Source organism: Acinonyx jubatus, chromosome C1 (assembly GCF_027475565.1).
Source record: "Acinonyx jubatus isolate Ajub_Pintada_27869175 chromosome C1, VMU_Ajub_asm_v1.0, whole genome shotgun sequence".
NCBI classification, from domain to species: domain Eukaryota; kingdom Metazoa; phylum Chordata; class Mammalia; order Carnivora; family Felidae; genus Acinonyx; species Acinonyx jubatus.
Genome location: NC_069381.1, coordinates 117,031,946 through 117,048,409, shown reverse-complemented (window position 1 = coordinate 117,048,409; position 16,464 = coordinate 117,031,946). Strand labels below are relative to the sequence as shown.

At 52.2% G+C, this 16,464-nt stretch overlaps 1 protein-coding gene across 3 annotated transcripts in view; it reads left to right on the top strand.

Annotated features, from left to right (window-relative positions):
- The window catches only part of STEAP3 (STEAP3 metalloreductase), a 51,380-nt gene extending 35,266 nt beyond the window's left edge, over positions 1 to 16,114 (top strand). For all 3 annotated transcript variants that reach the window (XM_027055946.2, XM_027055949.2, XM_027055948.2), the window contains exons 4-5: positions 5,755 to 5,919; positions 14,392 to 16,114. In XM_027055946.2, coding sequence (XP_026911747.1) covers positions 5,755 to 5,919; positions 14,392 to 14,673 — 447 coding nt within the window. In that variant the 3' untranslated portion in view covers positions 14,674 to 16,114. The remainder of the gene's footprint in view (positions 1 to 5,754; positions 5,920 to 14,391) is intronic.
- The last annotated feature ends 350 nt before the right edge of the window (positions 16,115 to 16,464 follow it).

Below are 16,464 nucleotides of genomic sequence, written 5' to 3'. Positions count from 1 at the left end.
TGCCTGTGGGCTTAGGCTTTCCTAAGGGAAAGGAAGAACCCCAGATTTCAGGCAGAGAAGCAATACACCCACTAGAAATGAGAAAAAGGGGAAAAAACAATAGTCACAAACCCTTAAGAAGAGCGTGCTATGTTCCAGGTACCATTCTAAGCGCTTTACGTACCGTGAATTCATTTAACCCTTATTCCTGTAAGGCAGGGGCTATATACTACCCTTATTTTATGGATGAGAAAAGTGAGGCACAGAGAGGTTATGTAGCGTGACAGAGTCACACAGCCTGGGATTCAGGTCCCGCCATTCTGCGGACCCATGTTCATACCCTTCCTGCTTCCTGTGGGGAAAATAAATCCGAATTCACAGTTGAGCAAATGATTTCAGAACTCAGGTCATTCATTCATTCCCTGAGCACCGGCTTTACCAGGCCCTGGGGCCCCAGAAGGGAGTAAGACAGTCTGGTCCCTTGCCATAGCTGACATGGGGTGGCGTGGAGGCCTGAAGGCCAGAGTCCTAAACTCTTTGGCCTCCAGCATCACTCATTAGCACAAAGACTTTGACCTTCAGCAAGTGACAGTCCCTCTTTTGTCCTCAAGGCCCTGATGTCGTGAGGCCCCTCCCAGTGCTAATGTTTTTGATGCTCTTTGATGAGATTTTCTTCTAAAACGAGCCAGCCTGCTCGGCAGGACGCTCTGCACGGCTCCTCGGGGACTGGCACCGTGTTTGCTGCCCGCAAAGGGTGGCAGGTGCTTCAAGCAGTGGGTGGAGAAGAAGGTGATGCCTCCTCCCTCCTAGAGCCCCGGATAAACCCCTGCGCCCGCTGTAACCCTAACCCCGTCCACCCTCTGATTGCCACTCTAAATTCTCTGCCCCGCCAAGGCTCCGCTTGATATTACGTAACCCAGTTTTGCCACCGTGCAAATACCAGAGCGCAGAGGGGCGCGTGCGAGGTAATTTTCCCAAGGTCCACAGCCCTGTAGGGCTGCAGGTCCCCGACGGAGGTTGCCAGGCAACCATCACTCCCATAGGACACGATCACTTGGAGACGGTGAAGGCCTGTCATGCAAAGGGGCTTTACATTGTCCTACAGAGTTCTGGAGGGCAGAGCCAGGGCTGACAGAGTATGTCGGGGAGGAGGGGGGGAGGGTTAGATGGAGGTGAGGGGTTGACACAGAGCAGCCCGGAAGTGGTGGGTCTCCTGAACCTGGGGTTGTTGGAGTAGAGGCTGGATAGTCTGTGGGTCAGCCACGCCCTCGGGCTCTAGGATGGAGGGCTGAGGGCTGAGGCTGTTCTGCCTCTTGCCTGATCTGTGGCCTTTCCAGCCTGTCCTCAGGGGCCATCCTTTCGGGGCCTCCAGGCAGGCAGGCGGTCACCACCTCGGCTGCCCTACTGGGCCTCTGGAGAAAGGGACCACGTTAGCTGGGACACGGGAGACTCTGCAGGGGTCCCTTCCATCCCCGGAGTCTGCAGATTTGGAAGCAGAGCTACATCCCAGCTGTAGAGAAAGCCCCCGAGACCGTGTTTGTGGACAGTAGTATCACCTAATAATTAATATTTGCATAGCGCTTTCTGATTTGCTTGTGTGGTTCCCTAGAAGTGTGTTTCAAGATCAAAATCGAAGATCAAAATCGAGATCAGAGGAAATGTTTAACCCACACACTGTTTTCTTCTTCCCCTCGCCCCAAACCTAGTCCAGGCTGTTGGAGAGTCTAAAATTTGCGTCTTAGCTGTGTCCCTGCTGAAAAGCGTTCAATAGTCCTGCACTGTCCTCGGGATAATGATAGACTCCTCACAGCACAGCTGTGCTCTCTCCCCGCTGCTCCTGTGACACTCAGGGCCCATGTTGTCCTCCGAGTGGGCAGAGCTCATTCCTCCTGGCCCAGACTCCCCACCCTGGGACACCTTGACAGTCTGACGAACTTTTATTCCTTTATTTATTTATTTTTTTAATGTTTATCTGTTTTTTGAGAGAGAGAGAGACAGAGCATGAGCCAGGGAGGGGCAGAGAGCGAGGGAGACACAGAATCCGAAGCAGGCTCCAGGCTCCGAGCTGTCAGCACAGAGCCCGAAGCGGGGCTCGAACTTATAAACTGTGAGATCATGACCTGAGCCGAAGTCAGACAGACACAACTGACTGAGCCACCCAGGCGCTCCTTTTATTCTTCCTTTATTATTTTTTTTTAAATGTTTTTATTTATTTTTGAGAGAGAGAGAGACAGAGCATGAGCAGGGGAGGGACAGAGAGAGAGGGAGACACAGAATCCGAGGCACGCTCCAGGCTCCGAGCTGTCAGCACAGAGCCCGACGCGGGGCTCGAACTCACAGACTGCGAGATCATGACCTGAGCTGAAGTCGGACACCCAACCGACTGAGCCACCCAGGCGCCCCCCTTTTATTCTTCCTTTAACACCCAACCTCTGTTAAGCTCCCCCTGCCTGCCTGTCTCACCCATACCCACCTTTGTAATCTGTTGTATTTCGTCCACACTTCTGGGGTTATTATCATGCACTCCTTTGTAATCACTCATTTACAGGTCTGTCTTCTGCCCCCACTCAGTTCCATGACTGGGTCTTCCACCCCTTGAGGTCCACGGTTCCTAACACAGATTCCCGGTGCATGTCCGTGCCACTATGAAGCCAATACCAGGCATCTCTTAGGAGGAGGACACATTGAGCATAGGTAGGGCAAGAAGTAGTGTAACTGCCTCGCTGCCGTTAAGAGCAACGGCACAGCCATTTATTTTACTAATCACCTACTGTGCGTCAGTCACAGGCTACTCATTTCACAAACAGCATCCTTTTTTCCCCTGCAATAAACAAAGTGAGAGACAGCGGTGCGATTAGCCAGGAAGAGACTGCCGAGGGTCTCGTGACTGCCCCCTAGTGGCAGCATCGGCAGGAACGCCAGCCTTGAGATGGAAGCCATTCTCCCACTGCCAAAGGCTGCCTTTCACACCCTACCTCCCCCTTCTCCGAGTTTGGCTGGTGGTCAGCACCACCCTCTTCCCACCCACCGCCCACCCTTGGGACGTGGAGAGGGACTTCAGCCACAGCCTCACTGGTCCTCCTGCCCCTGGGTCCTTCAGGATCTAGCCTTCAACGCACAGGGAAAGGAAACCCCACATGTGAACGCCACCATTCCATCCCTTGCTGGCAAGCACTACCCTGGTCATTCTCAAGGTGGCCAACTGGGTTAGCAGTAAACGTGGGAGAATTACCAGGGGAATGAGGAGCTGTCGAATCTATATTCCAGGCAGTCGTGTGTGACACTGGTCACTGGGGAGCCCACCAGATACAGCACAGTGGCCCAGGAGGTTGGTTAAGAATCCCACAGGCTAGGGGGCGCCTGGGTGGCTCAGTCAGTTAAGCGTCTGGCTTCGGCTCAGGTCGTGATCTCGCAGTTCGCAAGTTCGAGCCCCGCATCGGGCTCTGTGCTGACAGCTCAGAGGCTGGAGCCGGCTTCGGATTCTGTGTCTCCCCCTCTCTCTCTGCCCCTCGCCTGCTCGTGCTCTATCTCTCACAGGTAAATAAACATTAAAAAATTAAAAAAAAAAAAATCCCACAGGCTATAGAAGGCAGCCGGGATACAGGTCCTCACGCAGGTTCCTCGCCATCCATTGCTCCCCTGCCCACCTCACCCCTCCGCTTCACAGAGTCACTGCAGAGTGGAAATATCAGAGGAAAAACACAAGACATTTTGCAAGCAAGTGTGGTATGTGTGTGTAATCATCTAGACTCTGACTTATGACATTAACTGCCTGATTTTACCAAAACGCAGAAAGGAATGACTAATGAGGTGTATCTGAAGAACAAACAACTTACAGGGAGATGACTTTACTCGGTGGCAGTTGTCAACACTGCGAAGGTGTGAGTAAGACTCGGAGCCCGTGACGCAGGGGGACCTCTCCGCCCTCTGCAGGGTAGTAGCGGTCAGACCCTTCCGGCAAATGCTGACACGTGCTCAGTACACAAGCACAGTTGTGGGATTTCAGACGTGGCCTCTTCTAGCCCTCAGCGGAGAAACAGAGGCCCAGAGCCGGGATTGCCCAGTCACATACAACTAGTGGTCAGGATGAGAACCTGGGTCCCCGGACTCCTGGTCCCTTAGTGGCTTAAAGACACCAGTGTGAGCCAACCGGCCCTAAAATAGAACAGAGGCGATCGTGTTTCTCAACTGCAGGAAAAGCACCGGGGGAGGCAGGGGGGAGGATGGCATTTTCTAGGTTTCTTTAAACTTTGTCCTATCAGGTTTTCAGCCATTTTGCTCAGCTCACCAGATTTAATTTTATTTTTTTTAATGTTTATTCAGTTTTGAGAGACAGAGAGCGAGGAGGGGTGGGGCAGAGAGAGAGAGGGAGACACAGAATCCAGCGCAGGCTCCGGGCTCTGAGCTGTCAGCACAGAGCCCGATGCAGGGCTCGAACCCACAAACCGTGAGATCATGACCTGAGCTGAAGTTGGACGCTCAATCTGCTGAGCCACCCAGGCACCCCTCACCAGATTCATTTTTAATATTGTCTCTGGTAACTGGACTTGGGTTATTTTTTTCTTTCCTGCTGAAATAGTGTCTCAAAAACCTGTATGAGTCATTCTGTTTTGCACAGCAGAGACCTGCCGGCTGAGGCAGAGTCACATTTCCTGACAGAAAATACTGTTCCTCGGTCTGCAGCTGTAGCACGAAAGCAGTGGCATTTCGTTTTGCTTCTCAGAGAACACCTTGACTTCCAGGAACTCTGCTACCTGGTCTAGATGGAAAATGACGGTTCTGCTGCAAGGACCTTAATGGAAGCTTCCTCGTGTGTGCTGTTCATGGCGTGGCAGGCACGCGGGCACTCCACGTGGGGAGTCGGGGGGGAGAAGTCTCTGGGCCCTGCAGGCCTCCCTGATGCGTGTGCCCTTTGAGCTCCGCGGGGGATCCCAGAGCTCCGTGAGGGCAGGTACCCTTGCTCCCGGCAGCCCAGGGCACAGCACACAGCAGGTGCTTCATAAGTGCTCACTGCTCGGCGATGGATGTCCATCCCTGTTGCCTGGCACAATGGTTGAGCCAAAGCCATATTCCTCGGGCGGAAATGGGGGACAGAGTGGAAGATGGCTGGTGGCTTTGAGTCAGGAAGCGCTGAGGGCTTTAGTGTCTCTGCGTGTCTTTGTGTGCGTGCCCTCAGCGGAAGCCAGTGGCCAGGGCAGCTTGGGGGAACAGGAAGGTAAAGGGTCGAGGGTAAGACAGTCTGGAAGGGGAGCCAGGCAGCAGAGGCATGAACCCATCTGGCTGAAGGGATTCCAAGCTAGCAGAGCTCTTCCTTCCTTTGGGGGATCTGGGGCCCAGAAAACCACGTGATATGGTCACGTTTGAAGGGTCTGTATGTCGTACTGACTTCTCGGACCCCTTGCCGTTAGCTCACGTGACTGTGCTGCTTCACAGGCCCCAGGAAGCTTTGTGAAAGCCGAGACCCAGACTGCCCAGGTCCTAATCCCAGCCCCGCCGTCCACTACCCTATGTGTCACCTTGGCAAAGTTACGTGATCCTCGTGCCTCATTTTCCCTCATCTATAAAATGGGGATCACAGCGACCCCTACCCTGTGGCGTTGTAAATTGGGGGAGCCGATGCCTAAGAAGCACTTGGAACAGGACCAGGCACACGTTGAGTGTGGCGGGCACGTTAGCCAGCATGGCATTTCTCCAGCCCTAAAACCCCAGCTCGCCCACGCCCCAGGCCACCGACCTCTGCCACTGTGCTCACGGTTTTTCTTCCATCTCCATTAGGTCTTGGCCAACAAGAGCCACCTGTGGATTGAGGAGGAAGTCTGGAGGATGGAGATATACCTCTCCCTGGGAGTGCTGGCCCTCGGCACACTGTCCCTGCTGGCCGTCACCTCACTGCCATCCATTGCAAACTCGCTTAACTGGAGGGAGTTCAGCTTCGTTCAGGTAAGGTAGTTCTGCCTGCGCTAGTGAGCCCTAGCTCACTTCCTCGGCTTACGTTGGCCCCGACCCTCGTGTGCAAGCACCTTCCCTTCTGGGAACCGCCTCGGCTTTCACAATATGTGCAACAGGACAGTTCAGTCAGACGCCAGGGCCTTCCGGGGCCTTGAGGGCTCAGCCAAGTCTCTTGATAAAGGGGGTGCAGACAAAGCTCCGTCCTCATGACATCTGGGGAAGCCGGGTGTAGGCGCGTGACAAAATCAGACAACAGGGATGCCTGGGTGGCTCAGTCGGTTAAGGGTCTTGATTTCGGCTCAGCTCACGATCTCACAGTTGGTGAGATACAGCACACAGCCTGCTTGGGAGTCTCTCTCCCTCTCTGTTTGCCCCTCCCCCGCCCCCATGCCTCTCAAAAGTAAATAATTTTTTTTTTTTTTTTTAAAAAGAAGAAAAATTTAGATGACAGGACACTGAACCCCGGGCTAAAACATTCTCAGTTTCCACAATCCTTGAGCATCTCGCCCGTCTAGCTGGGATCAGTGAGCCTAGCCGGCCACCCGGCAACATCATCTCAACCTGGCCCTCCTGTCCCCTTTAGGCCCTTGATTCACACAGGGCAAAGAGGAGGTGAACATGAGGTTCACCAGGGTATAGGGGGTAAAACACAGCATTTCCCAAAGGACCACCGTTCCTCTGAAAACTCCAGAGGAAAGGAGGTCTTTTGTCAAATAAATTTGAGAAAAGATTTGCCTTCCCCTAAGAGCCTCACAGTGCACTTTGACCCAGCAGAGATTCTGGTAACGTCTACAAGACACCCACCTTGACTTATTTCACCATTAGCCCCTTCCCTCCCCGTTTTTTCTTTTTTTTCTTTTTTTTTCTTTTTTTTTTTTTGTCTTGTTTTTTTGTTGGGATTTTTCAGATAACGGTTACTTACGCTGCAGCAAACACAGTTGAGGAGATGCCGCTGATGGCACAGGGTCTTTGCACCTGTATTAGTTCAGCAAATACTTATTGAGCGCCTACTGCATGCCAGGCGTCGTGTTAGGTCTGTGATGTGACAGGGAACAAGACAGGCACAGCCGCGTTGTAACTGAAAGGACAACTGAGACGGGGACATTTTTTTTTTTTTTATCTTTCTTTGGCATCTCCCATTGTTCTCTGCACAAAGTACGCGGTCAGCCCCCATGTGTTGGTGGATTAACTCATCCCCTCCGTGGATAGGTGCTGACTAATGCTGGGTTCTGCCATCGATACTGTATCAGGGCAGAGAACAGCTATCATATCCACCCCCATTATCAACAAAAAATCTGTCACACATCCTCTCTGTGTGGTGAGGACATGGTGCAGGATCCGCAGAGGGATCATAAGAGCGGTGCTCTTACATAATCCAAATTAATTGTTCCTGACTGGGGACGCTTACATACCCTAGAACAAAACAAAGTTGTGGTGGTTTTGTTTTGTTTTGTTTTTTAAGTGGATGTTTCTGAATCTCCCTGGCTCTGCTCATCTCCAGAGGTCCCCAGAGAAGTACTCGGGGCTAACGCAGGCCAGCATCGGAGGGGGGAGAAAGGAATTTTATTTATCTGCCGCTAATCCTCATGTGGCGCACACCCAAATCTGGGGTTTTCCCGTTCCTGCCCAGAGTATCCTGGGGTGCGGGGTTCATCCACAATTAAAACAGATGGCGGGTTGCCCCCCTCACCAGCAAGTTGCTCCGTTAAGCAGCTGTAGATTACAGGCCCCGGCTCTGGCTGCCGGAGAAAGCCAGAGGATTTGATTTTGTTAGCAAAAGGTGCCCGGAACCTTGGCAGCCGCGCTCGACTTTACATATTTAAGAGTTGAAATCTAAATATGGAAGACCCTCTGTCACCGCAAGAGCAGGGGGGTTGCGAGGCCAGGAGATGGGTAGGTAACAATGGCAGGGTTTTACTTGTGGAAGTCAAACGCCCGCGTTCTGTCCAGAAAATCAAACGCTCTGTCTCCCAAGAGTGCAAACCGTCAGCGCCCGGAGCCCGGGGTCCAGCTCTGCCTCCCCCTGTCCCAGCTCCAGCTGGGGGCCGATGACCCGCGCCCTCCCCCAAGCCTCGCTTTACACTCTTAGAAGATGGGGTTAATGCCTACAGAGGTGTCGTGAGCCACCATGGGGGTGATATGTGGAAGAAAATGAAAAGCATTTTGCTATTATGCTTGGGGCGTGTGGCCACATCTCCACTCTCCCTGACGAAGCTCCCAACCACCCATTTCTGAGTTCACGAGATGCCGAGACACTCCAGCCCTGGGGGTCCGAATGGTCCAGGGCAGTGTTGGCAAACTGGGGTCAGTTCTCACTGGTGGGTCACGAAATCAATTTGGTGGATCGCAACCAGCTTTTTAAAAACGAAATAGGATGTTACAGAATGTCAGAGTGCCTTGCATGTTCCCCGGATAGATATTTTTTCCAATAGTCATGTTTGCATACGTGGTTGTGTACTGGGCAGTAATGAAAAATGTGATGGTTCCCGTAAGCCTCCATCACAAAGTTTGGAGTCCCAGAACTCCCTTGGAGAAATAGATACCCAGACCACCCCTGACCTATGGACTCAGAAGCCCGAGAAGTGTGTTTCTGTAAGCGCCTTGGGGGACTTAGGTGCACATGATATGTGTAGTAACCTCTGGTGGGGGGTGGGGGGTGGGGGGTGCGGGGTAGGTAGGGGGTGGTGGGGGACACACGTTGTAGAGCCAGCAGATCTGGGTTTCAGTCCCAAGACTGTGGCTGCCCCGTGAGATAGTTTCTTAGCCTGTCAGAGCATCAGTGTCCCCATTTATGTCTGTGCCCCCCTCCTGTGGTCCTCGGGAAGGTGTGAGCTGAGGACACGTCAAATGCGCAATACATGTATTTAGTAGCGGCTGAATGAGTTTTGAGATAAGTTGCAACCTTCCCCATAAGATTAGCACTCCCATCTCCTTCCGCTGCCACACATAACCACCGCAGGGCACTAAGGCTTAGAAACTGGCTGTTGGAGGGGCGCCTGGGTGGCTCGGCCAGTTGAGTGTCTGACTCAGGTCCGATCAGGTCATGATCTCACAGTTCGTGAGTTCGAGCCCCACATCGGGCTGGCTGCTGTCAGCACGGAGCCTGCTTCAGAGCCTCTGTCCCCCCCACTCTGCCCCTCCCCAGCTTGCATTGTCTCCCTGTCTCAAAAATAATAAATATTTAAAAAAAAAAAAAGGGGCGCCTGGGTGGCGCAGTCGGTTAAGCGTCCAACTTCGGCCAGGTCACGATCTCGCGGTCCGTGGGTTCGAGCCCCGCGTCGGGCTCTGGGCTGATGGCTCAGAGCCTGGAGCCTGTTTCCGATTCTGTGTCTCCCTCTCTCTCTGCCCTCCCCTGTTCATGCTCTGTCTCTCTCTGTCCCAAAAATAAATAAACGTTGAAAAAAAAAAGAAAAGAGGAAGGAAGGAAAGAAAGCAAGAAACTGACCCTGGAGAGCCATGGTTCTCAATGGGCTTGGCCTGCCTCCTGGGTCTATGGTTTATTTAGCTAAGAGTCACCAAAACGGTGTGTTGACTCCAGACCAGTGACTTGTGGTGGTGTTCATCCTTTTGTTCCTAGGACTGTTTTCAAAGTTTTGAATTTTGTTTGCTGTTGTTATTGCTTTGGTTTGGTCTCAGCTGTGCTAACTGTTCTTACTAAGCCAGGTAGACGTGGTTAGATGGCAAAATACCCGGATCAGTGCAGCCCACCTGGACAGAGGAATCGGGGTTCTGCTCTTAGAAGCCCAGGTCGGCCCCAAAGGTAGGGGAACTTCCTGTGACCTTGCCCACTCCGGCCACCAGCCTGAAATAATGACAGAGACCAGCTCTGACCCCGGCTTTGTGAGCAGTTGGCCAAAGCCCCTCTGTGCCACAGTAACTGAGGACCAACAGAAGCCACCGACAATCTGGCTGTTTCTTTTTTGCTAACGAGCTTACGTATAATATAAATGGCTTTAGCTTGGGGAATACAGGCATTGTCGGGATGGGGGCAGTGTGTGGGATCTTCACACTGTTCCCAAGGACAGAGAGTTTTAGGAAAACAGACTCGCTGGGATCATCCAGGCGTCCCATTTGGGACTGCTGCAAAGTCAAGAGGCCCTTTGTTACTGGCTGGTCTTTGACTTTCAGCCCTCCCTGTAAACCGTTAGCCCGAGGCTGGGGCTTGCTGCCATTGGTCAGCATGGAATTTTGGATAGCAAAAGGATGAGGACGTATGAACAGGAGCAGCATCTCTGGGCCCTCCCAGTGCATGTACACATGCCCAGCACAATCCATTACTCCAAACTAGGAGCTGGGGGTGGTGGCCCACGTGGGTAGGGAGCTTCGGGGCATGTCACTGAGGGAGACCTGAGGCCTCACTGGGGCTACAGGGGCTAGGTTCCTGGGCCTGGGTGGGTTCTCATTGCTGCAGCATCTGGGGCAGCCCCAGAGTACAGAGGGCCCATCAAGGCCTCAGTGGATCTTTGTGGAAGGCAGGTATAGGGCCAGGTTGACCCTAATCAAATAGCCTGGGCAGAGGGCACACAGGGACTTCTCGACCTGACGCTAGAAAGGCTTGGGTGATGAGAGTCTCCTAAATTAGTTGTTCTTAGTCCTCCCCGCACAGGAGCATCATCGCTGAATTTCTAAAAGCTAACAATGCCTCAGCCCCACCCCAAACCAATCTAGTCTGCATTTCCGGGCCAGGCGTGGGCATTCATATTATTCCCCAGCCCCCCAGGCGATCTTACCATGTAACCAGATCTGAAAACCACAGTCCCAGACTCAGGGGTAAAAGGCACTTCCCAGGCATCTGAGCAAAGCCCAGGAAATCCACCTGAGTTAGGGAAGCAACAGTTTGGGGCCGGGGAGCTGGTTGAGGGACCCCAGCGTGGCATCTGGCTTGTTCAAGATTTATTCCTGATGGTCCGTGTTGGGGGCCTTTCCTTCCCCCTCAATTTTTTTTTTTTAATTGTAGTAAAATAACACAAAATTTACTCTCTTAACCAGTTTTAAATGTTCAGTTCAGTGATATTAAGTACATCCACGCTGCGGTGCAACCCTCCCCACCATCCATCTCCACGGCTCTTTTCATCTTGCGACACTGACCCTGTGTCCCCATTAATCACTAACTCCCCACTGTCCCCAACCCCCAGCCCCTGGCAATCACCACTCCACCGTCTCTTTTACTGCCTCACAGAAGTGCCCTGATGTAGTATTTGTCTTTTTGTGACGGGCTCATTTCACTTAGCATCGTGTCCTCGGGGTTCGTCCATGGCAGAGCAGGTGTCAAAACTACCTTCCTTTTCACTTTAAAAAAAAAAAATTTTTTTTTTAACGTTTTATTTATTTTTGAGACAGGGAGAGACAGAGCATGAACAGGGGAGGGTCAGAGAGAGGGAGACACAGAATCCGAAACAGGCTCCAGGCTCCGAGCTGTCAGCACAGAGCCCGATGCGGGGCTCGAACTCACGGACCGCGAGATCATGACCTGAGCCGAAGTCGGCCGCTTAACCGACTGAGACACCCAGGTGCCCCCCTTTTCACTTTTTTTAACGTTCATTTATTTATTTATTTTGAGAGAGAGAGAGAGAGCACAAACAGGGGAGAGACAGGGAGAGGGAGAGAATCCCAAGCAGGCTCAGCGCTGGCAGCGAGGAGCCTGAAGCGGGAGCTCGATCTCACAAACCATGAGATTGTGACCTGAGCCGAAATCAAGAATCAGGCGCTCGACCAACTTGAGCCACCCAGGTGCCCCCAAACTGCCTTCCTTTTTAAAGGCTGAATAATATTCCACTGTTTAGAGTGATGACACTTTGCCTATTGATTCATCTGTTGGTGGACGCTCGGGCTGCTCTCGCATTTTGGCTATCGGGCACAGTGCTGGTACCAGCATGGGGTATATACCAATCTCTTCAGGACCCTGCTCGTAGTCCTTTGGGCGTGTATGCCAGAAGTGAGAGTGCTGGAGCCCATGGTAATTATATTTTTAATTTATTGAGGAACCTCCCTCCTGTCTTCCATAGCAGCTGCAGCCTTTCATATTCCCACCCACGGTACACGAGGTCTCACATTTCTCCATATACTCTCAACACTTGTTTTCTGGTTTTTTGACGGTAGCCATTCTAACAGGCACGAGGCAACATACTGTGGTTGGATTTGCATTTCTCTAATGATCAGTGATGCAGAACATCTCTTCCGTTGCTTATTGCCCATTCAGAGATCTTCTTTGGAGAAACTTCTGTTCAAGTACTTTGCCTACTTTTGAATTGGGTTGTTTGGTTTTCTTTTTCTTTTTCAAGTTTATTTGAGCGTGAACGGGGGTAAGGAGAGAGAGAGGGAATCCCAAGCAGGCTGTGCACTGTCAGCACAGAGCCTGACGCAGGGCTCGAACTCACGACCCGTAAGATCATCACTTGAGCCGAAATCAAGAGTCGGACGCTTGATCAACTGAACCGCCCCGGTGCCCTGTGTCATTTGGTATTCCGTTGTTGAGTTTAGGAGTTCTCTGTGTATTGCGGATATTAATTCCAAATATTAACTCCAAAGGTGCTGGAGACCTTTGTAACCCCAGTCTTCAATATCAGTAGATCAGAACTAAGAAAAAGTTGGTGTGGTTCACAAGTTGCTAAGAGATTTGGCGTTCTTGATAGATACTTCAGGAAGTGACGAGGATTTGGCTGTGACTCGCAGGTGGGGAGCCTTCCACTTGGGGACTGACCATTTTAATTTGACCTGACTGTGGGGAGTAGCACAGATCCAACGATGGCTTTTCCCAGCAGGCTGTGTTGAGCCAGGAAATTGTTAAAGATGGGACAAAGACATCCTTGAAGTTGTTAAAAGTGAAGGAAAAACAGAGATGCCTAGGAGGATAGAAACTGGGGGTCTTCTGGCAACTAGTATTTTTCAGGGCTCAGAAATGCTGTACTTGGGAACCTCTCTATGAACATATAGTGGCTAGTCATTAGAAAATGTTTGTTTCTTCATAGAAGTACTGTAAACAGTTCTCCCAAACCATGTTCTTTCGCATACTGAGGTGTCACATCTTGGTGGGAGGAGCGAGAATGAGGCATGGTAGCAGAATTGGACCCACTTCGAGCCGTGCCTGAGGGGTGTGCGGACAAAACCGTCTCTCAACCAAACCCCTGGATCGATGCTGACAAGCTGGGCTGGAAGGAAATCCAGGAGGCCCAATTGTAGCTTCCCTGTGGAAAGCTCAAAAGCAACCCATAAAGAGTACCCTGAGGGACCGTCATACTGCCGCATTTCAATTAAACCCTTACAGGCTCTCCTTGGAGAAAATGCAAATGTGTGCACTGCTTGATAGGTCCCTGCTATTTTCATCCCGTATGCAATGAACACAGGGCTCTCCTGCCCCAAATCTCTCGGTGGTTCCTCAGTACCGCCCAGTGCCTCTCCCCCACACCTGCCACGAAGCCCTAACCCTTGGTGCCCTGTGCTGTCCATCACCCCGGCTTCGTCTGGGGGCGGGGGGGGGGGCTGCAGAACGCCGATCCATACAGCGCTTCCCCCACATCTCCAGCTCCAGCTTTGGGAAGCACGGACTTCCCACTGAGGCTGATTTAGTGGCTTGCCCGGGGTCACAGTGTCATGCGAGACTATACCACCAACAGCAGACTCTGGAACACCTCATTTGTCGTCCACCAGAACTTGACCTGCCACAGAGTCCAAGGCTAGAGCTACAGATCAGCACTTCCCAGCTATTTACGGGCCGCAGCTTCTGTTTAGGTTTGTGAGTCTCCATCTCTGCGCATCCCCTTCCAGGCAGGAGAGTGCCCTAGTGGGGTTTCCCGCTGAGGTGTTCGTGAGTGGGGGCGTGGACGGGAGGGGAGAGACCGGCACCCATCAAGCCTAGGGCTTCACAAATAGCGTCAGGTGACCCGGCCCGCAGGCCTCTGAGCCGCTCTCACGACTGGTGCCAAAGCCACCTGCCAAGTACGCTTGTCACTTTGTGTTTATCTTTAAATCAACCTACAACCAGTTCACCTTTTTATCTCCCCTCAGGCCAGTTATTATTTGTGAAACTATGGCTTTGGTATGCTGGGAGACACCTGGTACTCTAAGATATGTTAAAATATGAGCAAAACTAGCACAATGTTTTTAAACGTCTTTGAACTGCATTCCATCGGGAGTCCTCTGGTGGCTGCCAGAATAACACAGTTTGGGGAAGAAACCGCCTCACTTTATCAGATGCTCGTGATTCAGTCAGTCCTTACATACCTGCAGGCTGGAGGCATGATTGTCATTTTTCCGTTGGGGAAACTGAGGCTCAGAGAGTTCAGGGAGTAGTAGTAAGATCATGCAGAGAGGGGGTCATGGGGCTGGGACTGGAACCCAGAGTCTTGACTACCAAAGCAACCCCCGCCTTCCTTCCCCTCTGCCAGGCAAGCCGATGAGCCTTTGGTGGAATCGCTGTGTCTGTCGTCCCCCTGGCCCTAACTCCATCCTTCCTTTCTTCCGCAGTCCACCCTGGGCTTCGTGGCCCTCGTGCTGAGCACCCTCCACACGCTCACCTATGGCTGGACCCGTGCCTTCGAAGACAGCCATTACAAGTTCTACCTGCCTCCCACCTTCACGCTCACGCTGCTGGTGCCCTGTGTCGTTATCCTGGCCAAAGCTCTGTTCCTGCTGCCCTGCTTCAGCCGCAGACTCTCCAGAATCCGGAGGGGCTGGGAGAAGGACGGTGCTGCCAAGTTTCTGCTGCCGATGGACCACGCCCTGGCCCAGAAGACGAGCCACGTGTGAGGTGCCCGCCTCTGGCCCCAGAAACCAGACACAGGCAGGACAGAGCCCTGGGCCTGTCGGGGCTGCTTTTCTCGATCGAGCAGGACGGTGAAATTGTGCACACATTGGTGGTGTGAGGTCTGAATTCCTGGGACACCAATGTAGGTGGCAACATTCAGAATGGCACACACGTGTGTGTGTGTGATATATATGTTCATGTATATTTCATATATATATACATATATATATATATATAACAGGATTTGCATTTATATTTAAAGAGTTGAGCCCCTGAGATTTCAACTTGTAGATTTAAAAGCAAGAGCCAGATGTTAGAACAGCAGCTCACACTGTTGTGATCTCTGCAGAAACAAACACACACTCTTTGCACAGAAAAGGCAGTAAGAGGCTCATACCTTGGTGGATTCCATCCATTTGTGTCCCACTCCCTTTTTGCTGCTTTCCCAAGGCTTTTGTCGAGTTGGAGCCCAAAGGGGGCAGATAAGAGCTCTGCCTGGAGCCTCATGGGATCACAGGGTGGAAGGGTCGCTAGCGAGCAGGGGGTGGGCTCCTCCCTCATTCACCTTCAGCGGCAGCAGGAGGTCAGGCGGTTGCTAGGACCCTGGGGGGTGAGCCTGGTGTCTGTGCCCTGGGAGCAAATTAAAGATGAGTCCTTTGCAGGGTAGGGGGTGCAGGGGGTCAGGGCCGAAGCTGTCCCCTCTAATCCTCCTTGAGCTGGGGAGATTTTTTTTTTTTTCCTGAAAGTCAGAAGTCACCACAGCGGCTACACATTGATCCTCCTGCAGGAGTGTGAAGTCACCTCCGCGTAGGAGCCACTAATGAACCGTCTTGAGAACAAGGGTAATTTTTTTTCCCTCCTTTAAGTTGGTGATGACTGTTCTTCAAACCACTGTGCCTTCTCACCTTTCAGATCATTAGTTTGGATATCTCTTAGGAAGGCCCAGAGCAGGCTCCCTGGAAATCAGTTCGAGGGGGAGGGGGAAACGTAGCAGACAGCCCTCAGCATCACAGCTGAGGCTTTTCTCAGACCCGCCCAGGGCACCGAAGGACTGATTGTCCCCGCTGAACTGGTCCTGTGGAAAAACCTTGGGACCTCATCAGATGCCCTCTGCTGCTGCCAGGCAGAGAACCTGCCAGAAAACCTCACTGGCTCCAAGTTCCACACTGCTCCAGGGAAAACAGGGAGCACGTGGGCAATGGTGACCCCAAGGATCACCAACCCCAGTCAGTTACACTCAGAATGGTTGGGAGGGTCTTTTCTACCAAAGCTGCAAACTCGTCAGACTGCTGCCCCAAAGCACAAGAGGCTGGACCCCAACCAGGGCCGCAGGACACGTGTCCTCGAAGCCCAACCCTTGCTGGTTCCTACTGAAACTGCTGTGATTTCCCCTGTGGATAAATAGCTGTTCTTGGCTGAGCCCCCCGACCCCAGAACCAGGATGATCTGTCCTCTCCACAAAAAAAAAAAAAAAAAAAAAAGGACCTGTAGCCACAGAGGGGACAGGGTCCCAACGGAAGACACGAGTGAGACAAACACTGACCTCTGCTCCAAATGGGGAGTGTGGGTCTTCTGGGCCACAGGTATCTTAGGAGCACAGTCGAGCCAGCAAGTGCTACGAGAAGAGGATGCCCCTGCCTCCCCCAGAGAGGCTTCATGAGCTCATGTCTGCAGAACGCATTAGGGTCTTTTAGTGAAAAGGGGGTGGAAAAAAAAAAAAGCCAAGTGCAAGAGTATCTCATTAGGCCGGTGACTGATGGAGGGAAGGTGGCGCAGGCGAAGCTGTCTGCTTC